This window comes from Bombyx mandarina, chromosome 04 (assembly GCF_030267445.1).
Source record: "Bombyx mandarina strain Sakado chromosome 04, ASM3026744v2".
NCBI classification, from domain to species: domain Eukaryota; kingdom Metazoa; phylum Arthropoda; class Insecta; order Lepidoptera; family Bombycidae; genus Bombyx; species Bombyx mandarina.
Genome location: NC_143211.1, coordinates 12,668,503 through 12,692,192, shown reverse-complemented (window position 1 = coordinate 12,692,192; position 23,690 = coordinate 12,668,503). Strand labels below are relative to the sequence as shown.

Genomic DNA, 23,690 nt, shown 5'->3' with positions numbered 1-23,690 from the left:
ATGACAACTTATTTACGTCCTACACCCCGTTATTTTTCGCCTATTTCTGGTACGAAGCAGTAATGCCTTCCGGCTTGAAGGATGGGTAGCCGTTATACCATAGAAGTAAGACGTAGAGTTCTTATCTCAATGTCTTGAAGCTTATGGGCTTCGCTAACCACTTAACACTAGCTGGGAAACGAGTTGATTTATCCGTATAAATAACAAATAACTAATTAATAACAACACTACAATCTAATTCTTCATCTTAATAGAAATTACGTGAAACATACTTTCGGTGTTGTTGTGATGTGTCGGTCGCAGCGGGAAGTATGTCCTCAGCGGCAAGGGTTTCATACCGTCGCAGCAGGAGATCCAGAACATGACTGCATTCCGCGAATGACCTGAAAATGAAATGACAATAATTTATGATAGCAGTTTTATCGTCATAGATATCAAAGGTGAATGGTGACATCTACCAAAGGGCATGAGATCAGAGTGTTAATTATATAAATATAAGTAGTGCCGTGAAGCAGTAATAAGTTTCGGCTTGAAGGCTGTGGCTGCCGTTGTAACTATACTTGAGACCATAGAACTTATATCTCAAGGTGAGTGGCGCATTTATGTCGTAGATGTCTATGGGCTCCAGTAACCACTTAACACCAGGTGGGCTCAGAGCTCATCCACCCCTCTAAGCAATAAAAAATAAAAAACCCATCTGGCAGTAATTGGTTAGCGTCGCCCATGGATTGTAGCAATGACACAGACCCCGTCAACCGATATAATTAATCACACCTATAGACACCATACATATTATCATTTGAAGATTCGATTATACAACAATTGAAACTTCACTAGTCATTAAAGTTTTCATGTCTATGAACTGAAATACTCGAAGTGTATACGAGCGTAGGCAGTTTAAAGTTTAAAAAAATCGTATTTTTTGTTAAATTAAATATGAATCGAAATCTATCTTTTATTTTCTTCTTCTATACTTAGTATATTTTATACTTAAGTATATATAAAAATAAATTGCTGTTCGTTAGTCTCACTAAAACTCGAGAACGGCTGAACCGATTTGGCTAATTTTGGTCTTAAATTATTTGTGGAAGTCCAGAGAAGGTTCAAAAGGTAGATAAATATGAAAATGCTGGAATTAAATAAAAATAACAATTTTGTTTTTCCTTTAATGTGTCCCCCGTCGGTCGGATTCCTTTTGTTTGTTTTATTTTATACAAAAGCTTATTTATCTCTCTTTTATTTATCGATTGAGGCACTACGAAGTCTGCCGGGTCAGCTAGTTATAAATAAGTAATAATAGTAATAACCGGTATGTCGCGAGGAACACATTGACGTATGTGGACTCGAGTTCGCCGTCGTCGGTAGCGAGCGCCTCCACTAGCCGCTCGACTGTGCCGGCTTTTACGAACCGTACACGTACGGTTTCCCACTCTAAATGTGAGATCTCGTCGTCAGACTCCTGGAAAATAGGAACGAATTTAAAAAGTTATATCGATTTTTTAAACCAAAAAGGATCTATGTTTATCTTTAAAGTGTTGTTGCATGTGTAGCCTACCGTAAAATGTTCTCGATGGAAAAAGAACTTAAAAGTGTAAATAAACTAATTAATTCTGACTAATATTTAGGTGCCCGTTATTAAACAAAACATAATTTTGTATGATTAATTACTTTATAATGAAATCTATTGAATTTAAATAGGCCCTTATTATTATGAAATTTTCAGAGTACCCACAGTTTACCTAATTACGCTTGTTTAGATATTAAGATTTTAGTTTAGATATTAGATAACATTGAATCACTACCGACCATTGTAAAGTCATTCATAATTTCGATACGCAGTACTAATTATGTTTAACAATGGTCTAGCGCCTACCTCTTCTCATAATAACCCAATCACTAGGTAAATACCGTGGGAAAAGAAACTCATTTGTTGCATCTTCATCATAATGTAGACACGCAATTACCTAAATAATTGTTACAAGCAAAAGCAAGTATAGTTTCATAGAAACAACATTTTGTATACAACATAGTAATGATCGAAATTGGACTGCAATCATTAACACCGTAAAATTTAAATTCATTATTATTAATACATTTTCTCGTAAGGTACTGATATTTTTTCGGGTAAAAAATTTAAAACGCTTATTGTTTCCAAAATACCTTTATTGAAAAGACTAAAGTTTGATAATAGCTATTATATAAAATAAAATAAAACAACGCTTGACAAACAGAACATAAGAGTATTTGAGCTTCGCCTATTATACTTAAGTTTGCATTTATAAATGGTTAAGTTTCTTAAGTTTCTGATAAATACATATTTTCACTTGACTTATTAAAATAATTACATAATTCGAATCTTCGAAATTAAGAACGTCTTTTTTTTTATTACTGGTGGCCCGGAGGCCTTTCCAGTTTCACCAGGACAGGTGGGCGAACAAAAGCTCAGCCAGGACGGGTGAGATTTGCTGACAGCTGCCCGAGCGCCTCCGAAGAAAACCTAACAACTCAAAGAGCAGCTGTTTCGCGAATCTACAACCGGATTGGAATTGCGACCTGCTGAGAAGATCCGGCGAGAAACTCAGCGTGCTAATTAAGAACGTCCTGAAGCGTTCCTTTGTTTATATTATTTATCTTATCTTATTATTTTACCTTTAAACGAGCAATTCTTGTATATATATAATCTGAATCTCGGAAACGGCTCCAACGGTTTTCATAAAATTTAGTATACAAGAGATTTCGGGGGCGATAAATCGATCTAGCTACGATTTATTTTCAGAAAATGTTGTTTTATTCGTGTTTTCAATAATCAACTCTTCCCGACATCTATTGGCGAATAATAATACTATTTTTCTTAATTGAGGGCAACTAACTGCTTTAAAGACACAACAAGATGGCGTTTTCAATAAAAAAAACCGAGCAAACCTCCGTCATCATATAGTATGGATATAATACGTCATACGTAAAGTGAAAAAATAACAACGGGCGTGACACTAGTAACGACACGGACGTCTGATTTCGTTTATCACATATTACATTGAAACATCAAAACATACATTTATTAGCATAAACATTTAATATATATTTGTACGTAACTTCATTAATGGTGTGCACATTCATATTACTTTTGGTCATCCGGGATGTGAGTGCTGTATTAAAAGTTAAAACCAACATTATTGCTACGTACTGTTTTAATTCGACAACTATAATGTTATCGCGACCACCAATCGAATTAACAGCGTATACACTTGCTATTAGATGTTCGTTGTTCGATATTATTTGAATAAAATTGTGTACCTGTATGATAACATTTACGGATATATATTTTTTATTACATGATGTTATTCCTTCACCGTGGAAGTCGATCGTGAACATTTGTTGAATTCATATTTCATTAGAAAAATTGGTACTGGCCTGAGATTCGAACACCGGTGCATCGCTCAACACGAATGCACCGGACGTCTTATCCTTTAAGGCCACGATGACTTCATATAATTCTAGAAGAATATACAGATTACAATAAAGGAGTACGAATGGTTTTAAGGTGCAGTGACCTAATCAACTTAACTGTCAGACCAAAACAAGGCTTTGATACCTTATACATTTATTTTAATTTTATTAATTTATTTTATTATTCTTTATACAACTTATGAGAAATTGAATGTAGGCAGAATTCATACTATGGATTTTCTTTGACTCCACTTTTGGGCCATACCTCTTCACGTTCATGGTCTCACCGTTCTTATTCCTACAAAGAATGATGGAAGCAATAAAAAGTAATATAATACAAATCTTTCCTACTACATTAATAAAATTAAATTAATACATTTAGATATACATATATACTAGATGTACATATGTACTAAATCTAATATGTATCTATAAATGTTTTAAATTATTAATATTTATAGCTAAAGTGTTTCGAGTTTCCAAATTGTATACGATTTTGGGTTATGTTTATTTACATGATTCATCAAATAATTCGACCAGTTAACCTGATCGATACGCTAAAAAAGAAAATTGCTAGCCGTGTAATTGAGATTATTGCTAACGTTCATTGCGCTTTTGATATTGAAACGCTTATATTTATTGTTTATCTACATAGACTAAGAACACTGTAGTGAATTTATCGGTCGTCGCAAGACGTTGACATTTTTTTAATTTTTTTATTGCTTAGATGTTTGGACGAGTTCACGGCCCACCTGGTGTTAAGTGGTTACTGGAGCCCATGGACATCTACAACGTAAATGCGCCACCCAACTTGAGATATAAGTTCTAAGATCTCAGTATAGTTACAACGGCCGCCCCACCCTTCAAACCGAAGCGCATTACTGCTTCACGGCAGAAATAGGCAGGGCGGTGGTACCTACCCGCGCGGACTCACAAGACAAACCGTAAAAGTAGTTCTAAAAACGATATTTATTATTAGCGCAAAGCAAAAATTCAAATACATATCTATCAAATTAACAAATCCTTGGCGCCGAGGCGAGATAACAACAACACAGTAAACTTATGTCTCCCTACCGCCTATCTTTGCTGTCGGAAACATTTGTATAGTTAAAAATACTTACACTCGAAGCACTTTTGGTAGGTCGATGGTAACGCACTTTCTTCAGATAAACGGTGTAGATGGCGCCGTCCACGCGCTCTTCCCCCCACAACCGCCATGTTGGCTGCTGGAACACACCAGAAAAAGGTCAACACAAACAGCTTAAATTAAAACAAACATTAAACGCAAATAAAAAGCTAAATTTGAATCACAATTTAACTGTCAAGCCTACATTTTCTTCATCGAGGGTATGCTGCCTCAAACAGATAACACAATCTTCTAATGACAAAACAGACATTGCCGATAATTCATAAAACTCCCGGCGCCTGTGCATTCTAAATAATACTAATAACACCAATACGTTAAAGACAAACAAAGTTATATATGTCATCACCATATAATCATTAAGTCGAATGATTACAAGTATTGCACCTTACAAGGAAAGATAAAGAACATGCAATAATTACATAGATAACTCGAGTCGGACAACATGGTATGCAATTGTATAACGCTTACATAATCATTATCTACATTATCAGCAAACAGTACGGGCTCTGCCTTACTGACGCCGCATATTCTCCACATGGCCCATATCCGAGAACGTCACGCGCGACGTCACTTCGCTCAGCTGAGCGTCCCCCGCATCGCGCTTACTTTCACTACCACGCCGCGCTAATCTACGACATCACACTATAGTAACCATCGGCAAAACCAAGAATCTTATAACTGGATCAATCAATGGCGAACACCGACTGAATAGGCTGGCAGCTCAGACGTGCGTGACTTTGGTGAAATCGCCGCACACTCGGACAGTGGCATACATGTCGACAACTGTATCCGGCTTGAACGTCCACTTTATAAGTATTTTATGTCAGCTAAAAGAATGCCCCATATATTTTTCATTAATTTTTACTCGAAAACAAAATCAACCACGAATAATAACGATTAAAGTTTTCTACATATTCAAATCAAAACACAAAATCAATCACAACACTTCCATTGAGCCATTAAAATATCAATTGTTAAGACGATAGTTGTACGCAATGTTTATGTGCTATTTCGATTGAAGACTAAAACTTTCACATCCACAGAACACTTAACTGGCACTTAAAGTATAATTTAATTGACAAAACAACCGGGCAAAGAAACAATGTCAATGAATTTATGTAGGTCAAAAATTCACTTGTAAAAACAATGAATTTATTTAATAGTAGTACATAGAAACATTATGTGGCAGAAACGCTGATGCTACGGCGCGGTCACGGCATGACTGTTCTCGTGTGTTGGAGAGATCGCGTGAAAAACCGCAATACAACACGTCAATGGGGCAGACGATCTAGATTGCAACGGAGCTAAAACAATGAACATAATGGGCACAACACGTGCTCAACACATACGTCCAATACCTAATAGGATTGCATTCATACGTTACTACTCAGCAGGTATCGGATAACATTGAAATAAGTCGAAGCAAGATTACTAAAATTCTAAATTTTTAATGTTTACATATTTATTCGTAAATAACTTCAAACAGAATAAATAGTGTTTTCATCATCGCAAATTATAATTATTCAAGTAGCAGTTTTACAAGTTAAGTGTTTCATGGCAACACATTCAATTATTTTCCAAAACATATTTCGTATGCTGAATAAAATTCGTACAGTATGCAAAATAAAACTTTATTAACTTTAACTAGTTTCTTATAATATAATAATTCACTATCTAACGGAACTTATTAATTTCTCTAATTACTTTTCTCGTGACAAATCAGATCTGTGAAGCAATTCAATTCAATATGTTTAATATATAGTAGATCTCATATTAACTCTGTATTAATAAATCGCAGATTTCTGTAATTTTCTCTTCCTCTGCAAAAGTAATGAAAGAAAATCGTTTAACTGATATTTTGAAGTGTTGAATGATTTACACTCAAGAAAATTAGTAATACAAATTTCTACTATCTTTGAGGTCATAAAATTAAAGATCACGACTTACAGATAAATCTAAACTAAAGTCATAACATCATATACATGTGGTGTTATCGAGTATGTTGTACACCACGTGTGACTGACTCTGTTGTACACAAATGTGTACTCGTAAATCCAATTAACGGGTACACATTTGTCAGTTCGTCCTGCCTTTTCCATCGTAAAGCAGACAAACGACCCAGCTTGAAGGATACTGAGGCAACTGAAAATTCGATCTAATCTTAAGTCTGCGACGGCATTAGCCAACACAAATCATATTATTATAGTCTATGTTAGCTCGTCGATTCTATTCTATTATCTGATTAAATAAAAATATATTCTATAACAAAAAAAATATATATTATATTCTTTCTGGAATTGCTAGCAACATCTTTGTTGGGAACAATGAAATTATCTTTAAATCTCTAAAATTTGAAAAATATTATACGTGTGCATCGGCGAAAGCAACATTTTGTACAATAATAATAACTGATGAAAATTAACTATGAAATTACTCCTATTTTTGATCAAAACTGGTTCAACTTTCAACGTCAAAGATGGTTGCAATGATAGACGATGGGAAACTGATATATGTACCCACAGAGATCAATGGAGCGTTTAATAACTTTTCTGCTCAATTACTAACTCTCATTTAAGTGAGAATTGAAACGATAAATCACTATGGTGAATGTGAAATCCTTTTCTTTTTCTATTTAATGCGTTAAGTGGTTAACGGAACCAATAGGTGATGTGCATACTTGCGAGATGAGATGTAAGTCTCAATTGTATAGCAATTGTAATTGTTCCAACCGGAACGTATTACCGACTACTACGAGATTGAAAATGGCAGGGCTGGCCCTGGACGTCCTACCGTAAGCTTCTATAGCTATACTTATTAAATACAATTCAAGCTTGTCACAAAATGTCTCGAAACCTTTTATCGACCAGTCCAAAATTTCTAATTGTGCATGGAATATAACGTTCAACTGGACTGAAATTATTTACTACATTACTCTAAACTCTGTTAATAAATTCTCTAGTAAAGAAACTTAATACCTACATTTGACTAACTTTATAGCGACCGACTGAAAGCCAGGAGCCAACTAGGCGCCATTTAATGATCCCAACTGACTGAAGTTTATTCACCCGTCTCGATCATATTTTTAACGTATTTTTTATCTCTACGAGTAGTCGTCTAAGTAATCTAGTAATCTAAGTAAAAGTAATCTAGTTTTTTATGTTTGAGAAAATGGTGGAGCTAATCTCCCAAAATAATATAAATTTCACCACCTTTACTGATTTTCCTAAGGGGAAGTAGGCTAAAAGGTTGGGTATTTTACATTGCAATAGCAATAAATTTTTCGAATGGATGCTTAAGAAACGGCATAAAACCTTTTCAATACGATGTTGAAAATCGAATTCAAATATTTTTGGTTTTCTGGTTATTTAACTGGTATTTTTTGGTTATTTATGTAACGGTTATTCATTATAAAAATCACAACATTTTAGATCCAGCTATTGGGGCTTGGCGTTGATGAATCAATCAACCAATACTAGTAAGTCGCATAAATAATAAAAATACATTATTTGTAAACACTATATAGCTTTCCCAATATCCATAAATTATTAAATAAAAGGACTTAAAAGGCGTTATGAAGCTGTTGTTTTAACCTGGTAAATTATTAAATCTATATGTCCCAAGAGTCTGAATTAAATATGTATTCTAAACGTAAAAGCACAATGTATATGTATGTATATATTTGGTTTTAAAATTATGAAAAATAGTTCAACGTGGAGCTCACACAAATTTGAGCACTTTTGAATACGGGGTCGATATGGTTTTAATGAGATAGAGACCGCTCATAGTATCACTGCTACAAAAAGGATGCAGCTAGAGAAAGCAATATGCGATTTTTTTATGAAAATATGACTGAAGAGCAAAAGGTCTAACAGAAAACTATAATATTAATAAATATATTAAAATGTAATTAAATATTTGGATAAATGGACAAAGTAAATTTAATGTTTAAATATAACTTATGACTATTTGAATATTTAAGAAAAAAAATATCTTACATATTGACTGATGTATTCTGATCTTACGGTAGATAAGAAACGATAAGATAGTGCTGTGTTTGTCTTCCATTAACATTCTCGTCAGCTTATCTAATGGACAACCCAATGTTTATTTTTTTGTATTGCAATAAATAATCACAAATACATTAATATAAAGCAATACTATGACATAAAAGGTTAAAAAAGGTGACGTCAAACGCAGAGCTAAGAAAATTTAATCAAATGTCAATGCCCCTTTAAGTAAATTCCATTCCATATAAAGATATCACGTAGACGAAATAAATGGAATATCTCATATTATCTTAAAACATAACACAAATTAAGTTGACCTAGCAATTATTTGGGTGCGAAATGTAGATATAAATAGAATACATTTTCGGGCGTCAAGAAGATTTTCATATCTACGACGCACTCACAAACCTCTAGAATAACTTCGTGACCTTTTTATTTTGTAAATGATAAACACACACGGTATATGACGAATAGAATGAAGTTGTTTTGTGTTATATCAGTTATATGTCATTATCATTACCACCGGCACTTGCTAAGTTTGAATAGACTTTTACGTTTTAATTCAAAACTATAACCAGATGAAGTTTCTAATATTACCTAAATTGGAATAGCTATTTATTCAAATAATATATTGTGAAAATATTCAGTCTATTGCGCAAAAAAAACATTAAGGCATGTTTGCAAATTATACACCTGAGTGAGTACGGCTGCCTTTTTTGCAATGAATTCTAACCATGCTCAGGATTGGCACTACTTTACCCATGTTCTACATTTTTTTAAAAATCAGAAGAAACAAAACCTATCAAGCTTTTAGTGTTAGATATGAAGCTAAGTAGGTGCAGAGCGTCACCGACGTCGCATCAGTGTGGTCAGTGCGAGTTTTTAACTTCTTGATCGCATAAAGGTGAACTCAAGTTTATTATGGAATTGAAAAAGCGCCTCTAGCGGCAAACGAAGAGAAGCTGTTCCAATTCCATACAAATTTGAGTTAACTTTTACGCGGTCGAGAAGTTAACAAACTCGTACTAAGCACACCGAGGGCAACGTGCGAGCTGAGTGCCGTGACGGATTCGCTCCGCCGGCGACGCGCCCTCCTTGTACTATGGTGACACCCGGAACAAAAGTAACTGTTCCCAAGTATATTATATAGGAATATAGTGGAAGAACGAAATATATAGTGAATACTACGAAGATCTTAGTTGAACGTGGAAGGATAGCGACTGGTTTAGAGACCTTACCGCTTGACTAAGACGGATGGGCAAACTCAAGGGCTCAGTCAGGTTTTGACCCCTGGTTTTAGTGCATCGACAATGCAACGGGCTTATTGTAAAACCAGACTATAGGTGAAATTACCTGTAACGTGTACATCCTTGTGCGATTGTATTACACTAGGATCTTGAAGAATTTTCAAAATAATAATGTAATGTAACATGTGCTCACGAACGTCTTCTACAATGAACCAGCAACTTGGTGTCAAAAATGAACCGCACATTTTTTCATCCCATTAATAGTATCATGTGAACCCGCATTCCCTAGGCGAATTCGCTACTGCTGCGAGGGATGTCCATTAGCTACAAGAACCACTGACGAACCTCAGACTCATCTGCGTTCAACGACGACTTTAAAGAAACCTTTTGAATTTTAACCGAGTCTATTCATGTCAACGACAGATATATTCAATATGTGTAAGTCCGCAACAAGACCATAAACGGGCCGAAATCGACTAATTAAATTAATTCGATTAAAAGCCAAACAAACTTTAATTATATTCAAAGGGTATTGAATATATATCCACTAAAATTGGCAAAGTCTGAAATTGTCGAAATTGAAAAAAATGCAGTGACGAGATTTAACATCATAAACATTTAGATTTTAAGCCATGAACCTAGCCTTTGTCTTCGAATGCTAATGACATCAAAAGGAACCAATAAAATTCGTCGCACCTGTAGAATCAATACGAATCGAGCGTCAGACCACGGAGAACCAGTGTCGCCACGACGACAACGACCTCAACAGTTCACGATACAGTTGCCAACAGAATAATTAAACTCAATTAATCGAAATCGCCAGACCTGACTTAAGCTTGATCACCAAATAGGAGAGAAATATAAATTTATAAATATTTAAGTAAAGTTGTGAGATAATGAAATATATTTATTTTGTTTTTTATTATTTTTGAATGGAAAAAAACTTCAATATTATGTAATCTATAACTATGTAAAACGCTGCCCAAAATAAAGCGACTTCATACGAGTATTCCACTTAAATTTTAATTTGCATTATCGCTTGACGTACAAAGTCATAACAACGGTTATTCACGTATGAATCACAAATACTCTTGGTTCTGCATCGTTGTGATGCGCAAGTCAACCTATTATTATTGTATATGGAATACGTTATCAACGACACTATTCGGAACTGGTTCATAAAATACTATAGTTCTCTTTACGTATGTTCACAACAAAGTCAAAGTTCTTGAGTTTTATTTTTGTATTGTGGCTCTTTATACCAGTACCTATAACGGTGGTCGATTATTATCGTGATCGCAGTCGTGGTACGTGTTTTGATATTCATACATCAAACACCCCTTTAAGATAAAAATATGAAATACATGAATTTCACTGACAAATTTTTGCAGCAGGCAGCGACTTGTCGTGCCCCTGGCATTGCTGATGTCCATGAGCGACGGCAACTACTTAACTTCGGACGGGCCAAATAACTCGTCTGTCTACAATAGCAATAACACAAAACTTATGGCTTTCAAATTTAAATTATCGAATTTCATACGTCCACTTATATTAATAACGTTGTAGTACAAATTTTGGAACCGTTCCAACTGTTGGGGATGAAAATGGGGATTCGGGCGTTGAACTCCGGTTCGACGGCATGTGTTTCTTGGTAATTACACCCTACCCCTTACCTTAAGGCACGCCAAGTTATTGTCTACTGTCTTTTGTCCGCTGTCTCAACATCCGTAAATACCTTCGAAGTTGGAAGAATAGATTATAGTATGATCGTAATACGAAATACCTTATTCCGTATATTGACAGAATATATATTGTCAAGACAAGACAAAATACTGTCTACTGTCTTTTGCCCGCTGTCTCAACATCCGTAAATACCTTCGAAGTTGGGAGAATAGATTATAGTATGATAGTAATACGAAATACCTTATTCCATATATTGACAGGATACATAACTACATGCCACATTCTTGGGCCGAGTTTGTTGCATTCCTGATCGCACGTCACGACAGCACCGACACCGACATTCACATAACTCAAGCCTTGACCTGCATTGTTAACGATGCTTGCAGACGAACACTCGATAACACAATTTGCTAATACATAAAAGCCGAGTGAAAACTTAACGGAGCGACGTAACACAGTCAGCCGTTTTGTGGAACACGATTAACTTTTAGATTTAAATTTATTTCGAACGAATTCAGACTGAAATACCTTATCAATATATCTATTGACAACTATAAACAACTATTTTAGTTTACAAACTAGTAGATTCGAAAGAACTGATCGACTTCTTATTCATCTGACCGAATCAATTAGGTATTTCATCGTTAACCGTAAATTACTTTGCAAACAAAGAACCAAGTGACGTACCTACGGTAAAATGACTAAAGTGTGTACGTACTTTACCTATGACTAACATTTAAACAGTAATCAAACTAACTCAGAAGTATACAAACCTTGGATTATCAGTCTGAATTGATAAAACCATTTGATTGTCGGTAATGAAAGTAAATTATTATGAATTAAGCTAAACATAAATCCGTCCGTTCATCGCTCTGAAGTTAAGATTTTTAATTATTAATTACTTCATTTGAATAATTTTATAATAATCCCAGTATGTTCTATAAAAAAAAAACACTAAATTATTTGTATTGCTTACATTTTGTACTAGTTGAAACAGAGTTACAAACAATTCATGGAGCGGATGGACAGTCACGAGTGACTCATGAAATGATCAATAACCAATGTTTGTCATTGAAACAGTTGTTATGGAATACATTGATTCATGTACACATCTCAGAAAAATGACTATTAAACACAACACACTTGAAATACATTCTAGAGACTTAATATCTTTATGAAACGAAAAATGTATTGATAAGATTCATCCATATCAAATGAACAAAAAATATGTGAAAAACAGAATCCACATAAAATAGCAACAACGCAGGCGCACTTGCGCGTGTACCGAATAATCTATAATCTATATATATATATAAAAATGAATTGCTGTTCGTTAGTCTCGCCAAAACTCGAGAACGGCTGGACCGATTTTTTTTTTTTTTTTTTCCACTGGAGAAAATTGCCGGATCCCCACCCGCGCGGCAGGTGGGGTATGTGGGAGTTGAACCCACTAAAAACTCCTGCCGCTCACAACCGGCGCCCTACCTCGGACCGGGCCGGAGCCCAGTCGGGGCTATTGAAACGGCGGGACAGGGTTGACGCAGAGCACATTACATCCATCCCACCGTCCCACGGACGCCGGACCGGCGGCCGCCAGCGACACGACCACCGGTTCCCTCGTTCAGCGGGCCGAGAGCCCGCTTTGATGGCGCCGCGTTACACCTTCCCCCAGAGTGGTCGGGGGAACGCGGTCTACCATCACCCGGCTTCCTGTTGCGGGTGGGCGTGCAAAGCACGCCACCCCACGTCTGGGTCTCTCCCCGCACAAAACGGGTGGGACCCCTAGCTCTTAGGGGGCCAGGTCACGGATACGACCCCGGTCCCGACCCCCTGCCCGGCGGCGGCGGGTTTCTGCGTAGTGAGGAGAGCTTTCCCTCACTCGCCCCGCCGCCTCCTTCTGCGAGATGGTGCACTCGCAGAAGTCGAGCATAGCCTTCCATGACTCATCGCTGCCAAGCATCGACGCCACGACGCCAGGCAGCGACAAGTCAGGTCCTATCTTTGCGACCAGGACACGGCGCTGCACCTCCCAAGCGGGGCAGACAGCGAGCGTATGCTCCGCCGTGTCCAGGTCGTGTCCACAATGGTGACACCTCGTCGTCGGCTCAGCCCCTATCCGGCGCAGGTACTTCCCGAAGCATCCGTGCCCGGTCAGCACCTGCACCAGACGAAAGGTGAGACGTCCCTCGCCACGATTCACCCAGTCATCAAAGACCGGGTAAACCGCCTCGACGGTCCGTAGCCCCCACGTGGGGTTGGCCAATCGCCTCGACCACGACTCGAGCACGGACCGCCGAGAATGGGCCTTCCGCGCCCGCAGCTCACTTTCGGGGACACGCGCCACGCCCCGAGCACGAAGCTCGCTGCGCCACCGATAGTCGGCAGCGAGCGACTCCGCCTCCAGCTCCCATGGCGGCGTCCCCGCCAAAACACACGCCGCCTCGAAGGAGAGCCTGGACCGATTAGGCTAATTTTGGTCTTGAATTATTTGTGGAAGTCCAGAGAAGGTTTAAAAGGTAGATAAATATGAAAATGCTCGGAATTAAATAAAAATAATAATTTTGTTTTTTCGTTGATGTGTGCGGGACGGATTCCTTTTGTTTGTTTTATGTTTATTTTATACAAAAGTTTAGGTCTTTTGTTTATCGATTGAGGCACTACGAAGTCTGCCGGGTCAGCTAGTATTAAATATATTTTGTGTTTTTTTTTTAAGAAATAAAATGATTTAAACATTAACATCGCCCATAGAATTAAAATTACCATTTAATGCTAACATAATGCCGACATAATGTGAACATTTATCCTATGAACAACAAACTTCTGGATTTATTAAGAGTTGACTAAGTACAAAGTGGTACGTACTGGTATTGAAACTGCACCCTCTTAAATGAGAATCAGGGATGAAACCAAAATGGCCACAATCGCATTTCCAAGTTCATCATTTCATTATAAAGCATAGGTATCACGCACGTTCTTTTACCCAATCTTATCTTGGCCTGAATTGACTTTGTTACCATAATTCAAGTTACTTTGGATATACAATTTGGTCGAACTGCAATAGTTTCGTAAAAAACATTTGGGTGATCAGAATGTCCTCGCCCAGTTACGCTGGCATAGCTCCCTAGGCTACCAACTTGGGAACCAGCGTAGGAAAAAAAAAGAGCCCTTATTAATACGCTTTGTTTGTAACGGAATCTTTGAACATGATTTTGACCCCCTTCAAAACGTCGGATTAACTCGAAATTTGGTATACTTATTAAGGACCGATGACAATTCAATATTTAAAAAAAAATTGAATAAATTAAAATTCAACTAAAAAATTAAAAATAAACAGTAGTTTAAAAAAACTAACAAAATACGCTTTTATAGAAAATCCAACTAAAAAATAGAAAATAAATTTGAATTAAAAATAGTGTAAGAAAAAATGATTTTATTGTAAAAAAAGCGTGGGGTGCATGGTATAAGTAGTTATAAATATTTTATGAATAGATATGATTTATTTTGATAATATCCTGAAAAGCTTACTTTACTTAAATACTTACTTTGACATACCAGCGCGTCTGTGATTTGCGCGGCCTAGATCGGCGTCGCTCAGCGCTGCGCTCGCGCTGATCGGCCCGTACCGGCGAGCGCAGCGCATGGTACCGCGCCGCCAGAGCCTTTGTGCGCTCGGCTAACGAATGTCGTAACTCGCCCCCCGCGCAACCCCGCACTAACATTATACCTCAACCCCCCTCGGTTTCTTTCACTAATTTAATATCTTCATCATCATTCACTCTCATTGTTATTGACTATTGAAATAAACTTAACTCCGAACTAAGATAAAAAAAAAATGTGTAATTAGAAAATAATTACATCACCATGTCATTAATGCCAAATCAATTTGAAACTTAATTGTAAAATAGATTAATTCCAAAGTTTTATCACTTCTTTTAATTATTATTTTCACTCAGCGGAAAAGTAATTGTCCTTAATAATAAAACTCATTGTTGTGTGTTGTGTTGTGTAAAAATTATCTTGCATTTTCTGGTACTTCAACTGAGAATGATAGTCACTCAGTACATATTTACGAAAGGAACAGAAAGAGAAGTTTTTGCACAAGCACGAATACTTTAAATTTATTTTAATGAGTAATGCGTAATTACGACGGTCGTTCAATGAAAATGTTATCACTACAATAACTTTATTCAGTGACTTGACCTCTTCTAAATTGGAGTAAAATTTGACAAAATCGATAATCGTCACCAACACACACGTACGCCTTGTATTGTAAAGCAATATCTTACGGGGTTATACCTAATACGTGGACTGTCAAAGTTATATTGAAGAAATATAGTTCTATAAGTATCGAAGAGCTATCGAGTCTCATTGAAACAAACTTGATAACCGACGATCGTATGAACGTCTCTGTAGACTAGGTCAATATCGGACAAGGATATTGGATAATTGAGGATGGGAACGGTGCACAACTAGTTAATCTCCATACATTTATTACACATCTAAGGATGTTGTATAGATAGCGATTTTGTAATTGTTTGTATGAAGTGGAACGGATGGACTAACGTTCGCTGCGGGCCATTTTATTTTAATATATATATTATATATTTTTTTGAATATTCTTATATTTGTTAAATTAACGATGACAAACAGAGATGTACCAGAATATACTAAATGCAAATTTCCTAATTTGTTTTCGTCGGTTCTTTGTCGAACTGTGGATAGTTCTTTTCAGTAAACTTAATGAAACTTCGATAGCTTAATAAATACAAAAATAAGTAATTTTGAAATACGAAATAAATGTAAATTTTGAATCTTTATTTTAAACAGTATTCTGAAGAATTTTATATCCCTGTTTTATTTTTCCTTGAAATTTTTGTAATCCCTATTTTAAATGAAAATTGTATCGGCAAAAACATGCAAATCTATCACACTTGTAGCTAAGTTAATGACATAACAGATCTCAAAAGTAAAAGCGTAATAGGGCCGGTTTCACTTCCTCTCTTGTGAAAGCGATTTCGTAGATAAATGTTCCGTATCGGAATTTAAAACCGTGTTCGTTTATTTAAAATATCTATATTTGTATTACATTACGTACATGCACTCGATAAGTAGCAAGAAGTCTAAAATTCAAACAAATTCAAAAACTTCAAATTCTTTTCTAAACCGTCGTACTCTGTTTTAAAGGATACTGTGCTGTTGTTTTAACAGCTACTAATAGATTTCAATCCAAAGCAAGACTTAAGATTGGTCTAACAATTTTCACATAATGAAATTTAGAGAACGAATAACAAGCATTTTTTTAAATTTAAGTTCTCTAAATAAAATCATTTTGTTGGTTCACTTTCCGTTCAATCAAAATGAAGTTGTCTAAATAAAATCATTTTCTTGGTTCACTTTAACGTGCAATCATATTACTTGATGGATACGTACATATTTTAAGTATTAAAAAAACAAACCATGATAGAGGGAGGATGTTAATTTATTTATTGGTTTTTGTATGTACTCCAAAAATTAACTTGTGATAAACCAGTTTAAATTTTGTTATAAAGTCGTATGGAAATGGGAACTATGACAGGTGGCATCCGACGGTACAGAGTCAGGTGGACAGGTACAAAAAGTGTTTAACGTCAACACAACGCCAGGTTGGTTGAATTATCGAAAAGAGTAACATTGCAGCTGTTGTATTCTGAGAAAAATCATCAACAATGAAAAATCCTACGGTGAACGTAACATGCATTGTGATTTGTATTTTCTAAAACAATGAATAATGGGAAACCTACAGTGATCGGTATAGTTTCTAATTTAATCATACGAATAACAAACGAAATCTTATAACATTACGTATATTCAAGACATCAAAATCGGTACATCTCGTTAATGAAATTCCGAATTATTTCGGGAGCAGCTACGTTCAGGTGAATTCAACCTAAAGATGTCTCATTATTTTGATTGGCATTAAAAACATGACGAAAAACTAACTCCCATATCTCAACACTTCATTATATTACAGTGCAAAATGCAAATTACACTTCTAATCACAAAGTCCAATTCACACACAAAAAACCACAACACAGACAGACAGCACCGAATTAAAATGTACACACCGAATCCGACTGATGTTATTCAAGAAGTTTATTAAACACTGAACATTACAAAGAAATAAATCGGGTGTTTTTAAAAAATGTATTGACGAATTATGCCCTTCCGCACTCGAGGCTGGGCACGCGACGTCTGAGGCCACGAGCGAGGCACTCTGTCGTACGCCGCTGACGACAAACGAGACAAGGAAACCACGCATGTGCAAGATTAGTCGGTTTTTCCGAAGCGACTCCACATCTTGTGACGTCAGGTATCATCACAGTATGACAATTGCTATTTAGTCCGTAGTAATTAACGAATAAACGCTTTCAAATTAATCAATTTCCCTCGTTAGGATTTAGCATTGTTTGAATAACAATATCGTGTTTTGAAGTTAAACTCTTATCTACTAGCCTAGCTTATCAAAGATCAAGGCGAGGTTGTTTATTCTTATGCATGTTGTTACATTTTTAAGAAGTATTTTTATACAGAAGAATCTCTTACGATATGGTATGTTATGGTAATAATAATCTCTTCGGTTATTGGAACGATCTAATTCATGCTCCTAATTCCCAACTATCGGTCCAGTTCTTGCCTTGTTTCCCTCCTAACTCTAACTTTGAGTATCACCCTGCTAATTTCTACTCCAAACCAAATGAATACTTCAATTTGAAAGAAAACAATAAAATTGTGATAATAGTTTTTCAGATCGTAGATATTAAAACACAACGATACCTATTCTAGGCCCTTAATCTAATGTTTTGTGACGTGAAAATATGTAGTACGTTCCTATTTTCACGCTGTATTGAAATTAACGCTAATGCACCCATAGCTTGCGCAACTTTAGTAGAACCAGTTTTATTTCCAAGAAAATACGAGATGCGGACGAAAATAGTCTCGAAAAAGGATTTTTACTGTGTAAACTTTTTGTTATCGTTGTACGTTTTATATTACATTTCTATAATAATAATAGCCTTTTTATTCCTAAACATAGGGTTACAAGAGGTCCCTAAGTTCAGTGTGCCTTTTGGCATAGGCCTCCTCCAATTCCTTCCAATAGGTCCTGTCCCTTGCTACTCTCACCCAGAATGGTCTCGCTGTCTGTTTCAAGTCATCTTCCCATCTCCTGACTTGACGACCCCTACTTCGTTTGTCGTCTCTTGGTTGCCAGAGGATGACTTGCTTGCTCCATTTGTTATTGGGGTGGCGTAGCATATGTCCAGCCCATCTCCATTTTTGAACGTCTATCCGAGTGAGAATGTCTGTGAGTTTCGTTCTTGTCCTTATGTCTACGTTCCTGACTCTATCTTTGATTTTTAACCCTAGCATGCTTCTTTCCATGGCACGTTGACATTTTATTAGCCTTTCCCTGTGGTTAGGTGTCAATGACCAAGTTCCGCAGCCATAAGTAAGAACTGGTAGAATACAGGTCTCGAATGTTTTCTTTTTTATGTGATTGCCTAAATCCTTACTTTTCACTATTTCCTTACATTTCTATAATATGGTTTTAAATAAATTTCAATTAAATCTACGTGTATTTTTTTGTTATTGTCATTTGAGGTACACGAACCTACAACCAACGCTTAATTTAGTATGCAGTTGCTCATAAACATCAGGTAAGCTAGGGGCACAACTAAGCCGCTGCCTACTACTGAGGACTGTCCTCAAGCCTCATTTGAGGATGGAGATGTCGTAGCGCTCGGGAAGCACCATATAGGAGAGAGTTTATTCCAAATTCGAGTGGTACGTGAAAAAAAGTATATCTGGAAACACACTGTGAATTCACGCATTACTGCTTCTGAATATATATTTTTTTATTGCTTAGATGTGTGGACGAGCTCACAGCCCACCTGGGTTAAGTGGTTACTGGAGCCCATAGATATCTAAAACGTAAATGCGCCACATATCTTGACATATAAGTTCTAAGGTCTCAGTATAGTTACGACGGCTGATCCACCCTTCAAGCCGAAACGCATTACTGCTTCACGGCAGAAATAGGTTGGGCGATGGTACCTACCCCGCAGACTCTCAAGAGGTCTTACCACCAGTACTATATCTCGAACAATTCATTCCTAAAAGGACTTCTCATTGAAGATACGGCACAGACTGTGAACTACATTTATACTCCCAATATTTTAGAAGTTAGCTTGGCATATAATTATGTGCGTGGAACAAATATAAATGTACTTGAATGTAATAGAATCTTTTAATTCGATTCACATCATTCTGAACCGTAGCAGCTTTCTGTACCTACAATATAACATATGTATGTAGATACCTACAATTAGGCTAATCTGAACCTGTAACTTGGCCAACGGAGTCCTTGGGTAACTTAAAGTAACGTTTTTCTTTGAAATCATTCAATTTATCTAGGCATAAATCTTTTATAGTTTTTTTATTGTATACACTGGTGGATGAACTCATGTCCCAGCAACACTGAGACTTCGAACTCATATCTCAAGCTATTTGACTGTATTCACGTTATGATCACTTGATGTGCCGACTGTGTCGTGAACCAATACTAATAATAAAAGTGACATAACGTCCTATAAGTTCTTCACCAATAAAAGTTATATAACGTCGTATCAGTTCTATAACAGACCGAGCAGACTAAAATCGCTGCATTAGTAAAATATTTAAATCGGATTGAAATAGATAGTTACGAATTCTTTAAACGAGACATTATATAAGTTATTTAAATCTAAAATTATTTAATACAATGTAACTTATGCAATATTTAGCTTATGAATTGATAATCTTTTTCTACTAATATCCGAGTCTCAGCTATAATTAGCCGTTCGTAATTGCGTAAGAAGCCTCGGCATGCAAAAGAGCTCAACGCGCATCTAGGACGTTACTTAATGAAAATATTAATACTTTTTTCTTTATCAATTTAAATATTAAAATTTTCTTACTAATACAATATATATTGTGAAGATTAAAAGTAAGTCAACAAATAGAACGGCTCGTTTTATTGCACAATGTGACGTGAAAGTACAGCCGAAGGTCCGGACCGTTTCACTTTCCACGGAAAAATGTTACTGCCGTCAAACTACGCATACTACATATTCAACCATGTAATTTCATGTAAATTTCATTACAAGTAAGTACGTTATGTTGAGACGTTTTTGAATATACATATTATGTGTAAAGCTTTTTAATGATAGTCAGTAGTGTTGCAACCTCATACAAGTCACATTTTTAAATAGATTCCAATATCTACGCTTTTTTAATATGTGACTCTTTCATTTACTTTTCAATAGAAAAAAAAGGCTAATGGATATGGAATCTTAGGTTCCTGTTAATATTGTTTTTTTTTGTTCTAAAAATATCCGACAATACTAAGTACTTAGTAGACAATTTAGTAAAGTGTGAACATCTGGCATGATATGAACTCGCTACCAATGTACATACTTAATAAAAAAATACTGTTATAGTTGTTCACGCTTTTATGAGTGGTAAAAAATGTAACACGTTAACAAATAGTAGCAGTAATTATGTTATATAAATTGAAAACATTCGAACATTAGCACGAAACTAGAGCGACCGCGTGAGACTGGAGGAAGTCGCACGAATACTTTCAACATCCTACGTTGTTGTAGGATTAATCAAAACAAATTTCCCAACGGATATTGTGGTATACTTGCTGAAGAATCAACGGAGTTTTGCGAAAATTTTCTTTTTTTTTCGCTCAAAACAAAAACGTTACAGTAACTTTAATTTAGAAGGTAGATTTATTATTTCCTAATTAGGGGTGTCAATCCATACATATTACTGAAGTTTGAACCAAAAATCACGTGCGCCTTAGAATATCGAGGTACCTACTCGTATCTTTAAATAAGTGCGTCCTTGAAATTTATATGGAAGTTTCTTATTTAGAGCGTTCATTTTTAGTATAAAATGAATATAATTTTGTCATTAAGTCTCGTCAAATAATATAATCTTTCCGCGTAATATGTTTTTATTTTATGGCGGAATTTCGTGGGACAGTGGGGCAATAAGTACATATAAGATCTATATTATTCCACAGTCTGACAAACTCTCAACTGAGAGTGAAAGTACGTTTTTAATGTTGTATTCTGAGAAAATGTATTATCTCACGTTATTCAGGCCTATTTCACAAGAATTTATACATTTTCTTTAACATTCTAATTCGTGCTTACCCTGAGTTTTTATTTAAACGTCACTAGACTTCTCGAGCTTTTGAACCTACGCGACATGAATCACGTTTTGCGTAGTCATTTGAATTTTAATAATGTTATTTATGTGGTTATTGTTACACAAATGAGTCCTGTTGTTATTTTCCTCAATATTTTTTGCTATATAGGCACTATCAATTGTTTGAGGCGATGTCATATTCAAATATTCCTGTTTCAGTTACATATATTAGTTTAGAATAATTTTATCAGAAGAAAAACATAACTCCATTGTATATTACAGTTTTAATAATGGCATTATTGAAATCAAACTCAGTCTTTACTACAGATTTGAAGACAGCTGAAATAATGCATTAACAACAGAAAATTCGCTATCTAGCCTTGAACATGAATAGTGTAGGCAGATAGGTATAAATATTATAGTTAAAGTTTACATATAGGATCATCTTTATAAATAGCCAAAGCAAATTCGTCTTAGAACACTTTAAATTTTAGATCGAATCATTGTCAGTTAGTGGACACAAGTGCTGTTGGACGGTTAATTATTATACAGTTGGGTGAAAAGTTTAAAAAATGCTACATTACGAAAATGATATTACCAAGCTCTCCGCATCCTGGCTCATCTTTTTCTACGCATGGTTCCCGTGGGAGAACCGCGCTCCGGCGGTGTGGCTGTTAAAGAGCAGGTAAATCGGAACACTGCACCATAGCACGTCACCACAAAACACCACATTCCATCACTGCATCCGCGTCCAACATATGATCGTCGCGACCACCGGTTTCTCTGACGTCACACGCTTTCTTAAAAAAATAACAAGGTTGTTTTGATCGTAACAGATGCTATTCTCAAAATTCTGGCTCAGTTCTTAGCGATTCCCTGATAGCGAGGAATCGGTCTCGGTTTGTTGTGTCGAAGGTGTATTGTTTGCGTGTAGGGAAATTAAATCGTGTGACGCGGGTAACGACTTTCGCGCACGAACTGAGTGAAGCACGTCCGTGTCGTGGCACCGCCGCCGAGCCGCGCGCGCTCCACTCGGCTCCACGTAACGGGCCGAGGCCCCCGCCTCCGCCCCTGCATCGCACCGACCGCGGACGGACCTGCCCTGTCTCACCATTGCTGCGCTAAGCCCTACTACCTGCACAGCGCATTGTGTATTCACATGTGTACACCAGTCTCAGGCGCAACTCCATTCATTTTACTAAAATCGCGTCGATAGTTCTGTCACAAGTACTGCTAGCCAAGGAACCTTTGTTACAAAGCAATTTAAGTTTTTGGTCATTTTTGACTTTGGGCTCAGGTAATTACTTAACACCAGTTAGGCTGTGAGCTCGTTCACAATTACACGAAACAAAAAAATTACAGTCTTATTTTTCTTTGCATGCAATGTAATGTAAAGTATTAATCAGCTGAAGTGCAGAGTTAGCGATAGGCTTGCGAAGACCAATAATCGGCCGTTTCTCTTTAGATTATCGCTTTGCATAAAAATTAAATTTGAACATCCTATAGGTATTAATTTAAGCTTAGTATCTAAATTAGTATCGGTAAATGACATAATCATAACACTACCAATTAATCGATCCTTCCGTTTAAACCGTAGTGATTTATCCCGCGTAGCGATGATTCTGTGTATCACCCAGATCCAGGTCTTGTTTTAAAAATTCGCAACAACTTCTCAGGCGAACTTAAATTTTATATAAGCTCCTATGAGAGGGTTCCGTCAAGGTTTGACATTGACATCTTTCACAGCTCGTTGTTCTTAACAACATCCTTAATTAATTATTTTAAGGTCTTTTGATAGAATAATTGTTGGTATACTCTAATATATCATATGATGCATGGCTTTTGAAGAGTTATAAAAGTTCTCAACGTCTGCATACCTAGTCTATGCACTGCAGAACTCCTTAATGTGTTTAGATCAATCCG

The 23,690-nt window shown here is 36.3% G+C and overlaps 1 protein-coding gene across 8 annotated transcripts in view; it reads right to left on the bottom strand.

Moving 5' to 3' along the window:
- Window positions 1-22,865, bottom strand: part of Rgl (Ral guanine nucleotide dissociation stimulator-like) — a 28,324-nt gene extending 5,459 nt beyond the window's left edge. Inside the window, exons 1-5 of one of the 8 annotated variants that reach the window (XM_028175655.2) lie at window positions 17,511-17,798; window positions 15,074-15,347; window positions 4,569-4,673; window positions 1,308-1,459; window positions 273-383 (exon numbers count right to left, since the gene is read on the bottom strand). In XM_028175655.2, the coding sequence (XP_028031456.2) occupies window positions 273-383; window positions 1,308-1,459; window positions 4,569-4,673; window positions 15,074-15,250 (545 nt within the window). In that variant the 5' untranslated portion in view covers window positions 15,251-15,347; window positions 17,511-17,798. Of the gene's footprint in view, window positions 1-272; window positions 384-1,307; window positions 1,460-4,568; window positions 4,674-5,062; window positions 5,962-15,073; window positions 15,348-17,510; window positions 17,799-22,365 lie in introns of those variants that run through there. The other 7 variants (XM_028175656.2, XM_089740376.1, XM_028175663.2 and 4 more) reach the window with 7 other exon arrangements.
- Between the last annotated feature and the right edge of the window lie 825 nt (window positions 22,866-23,690).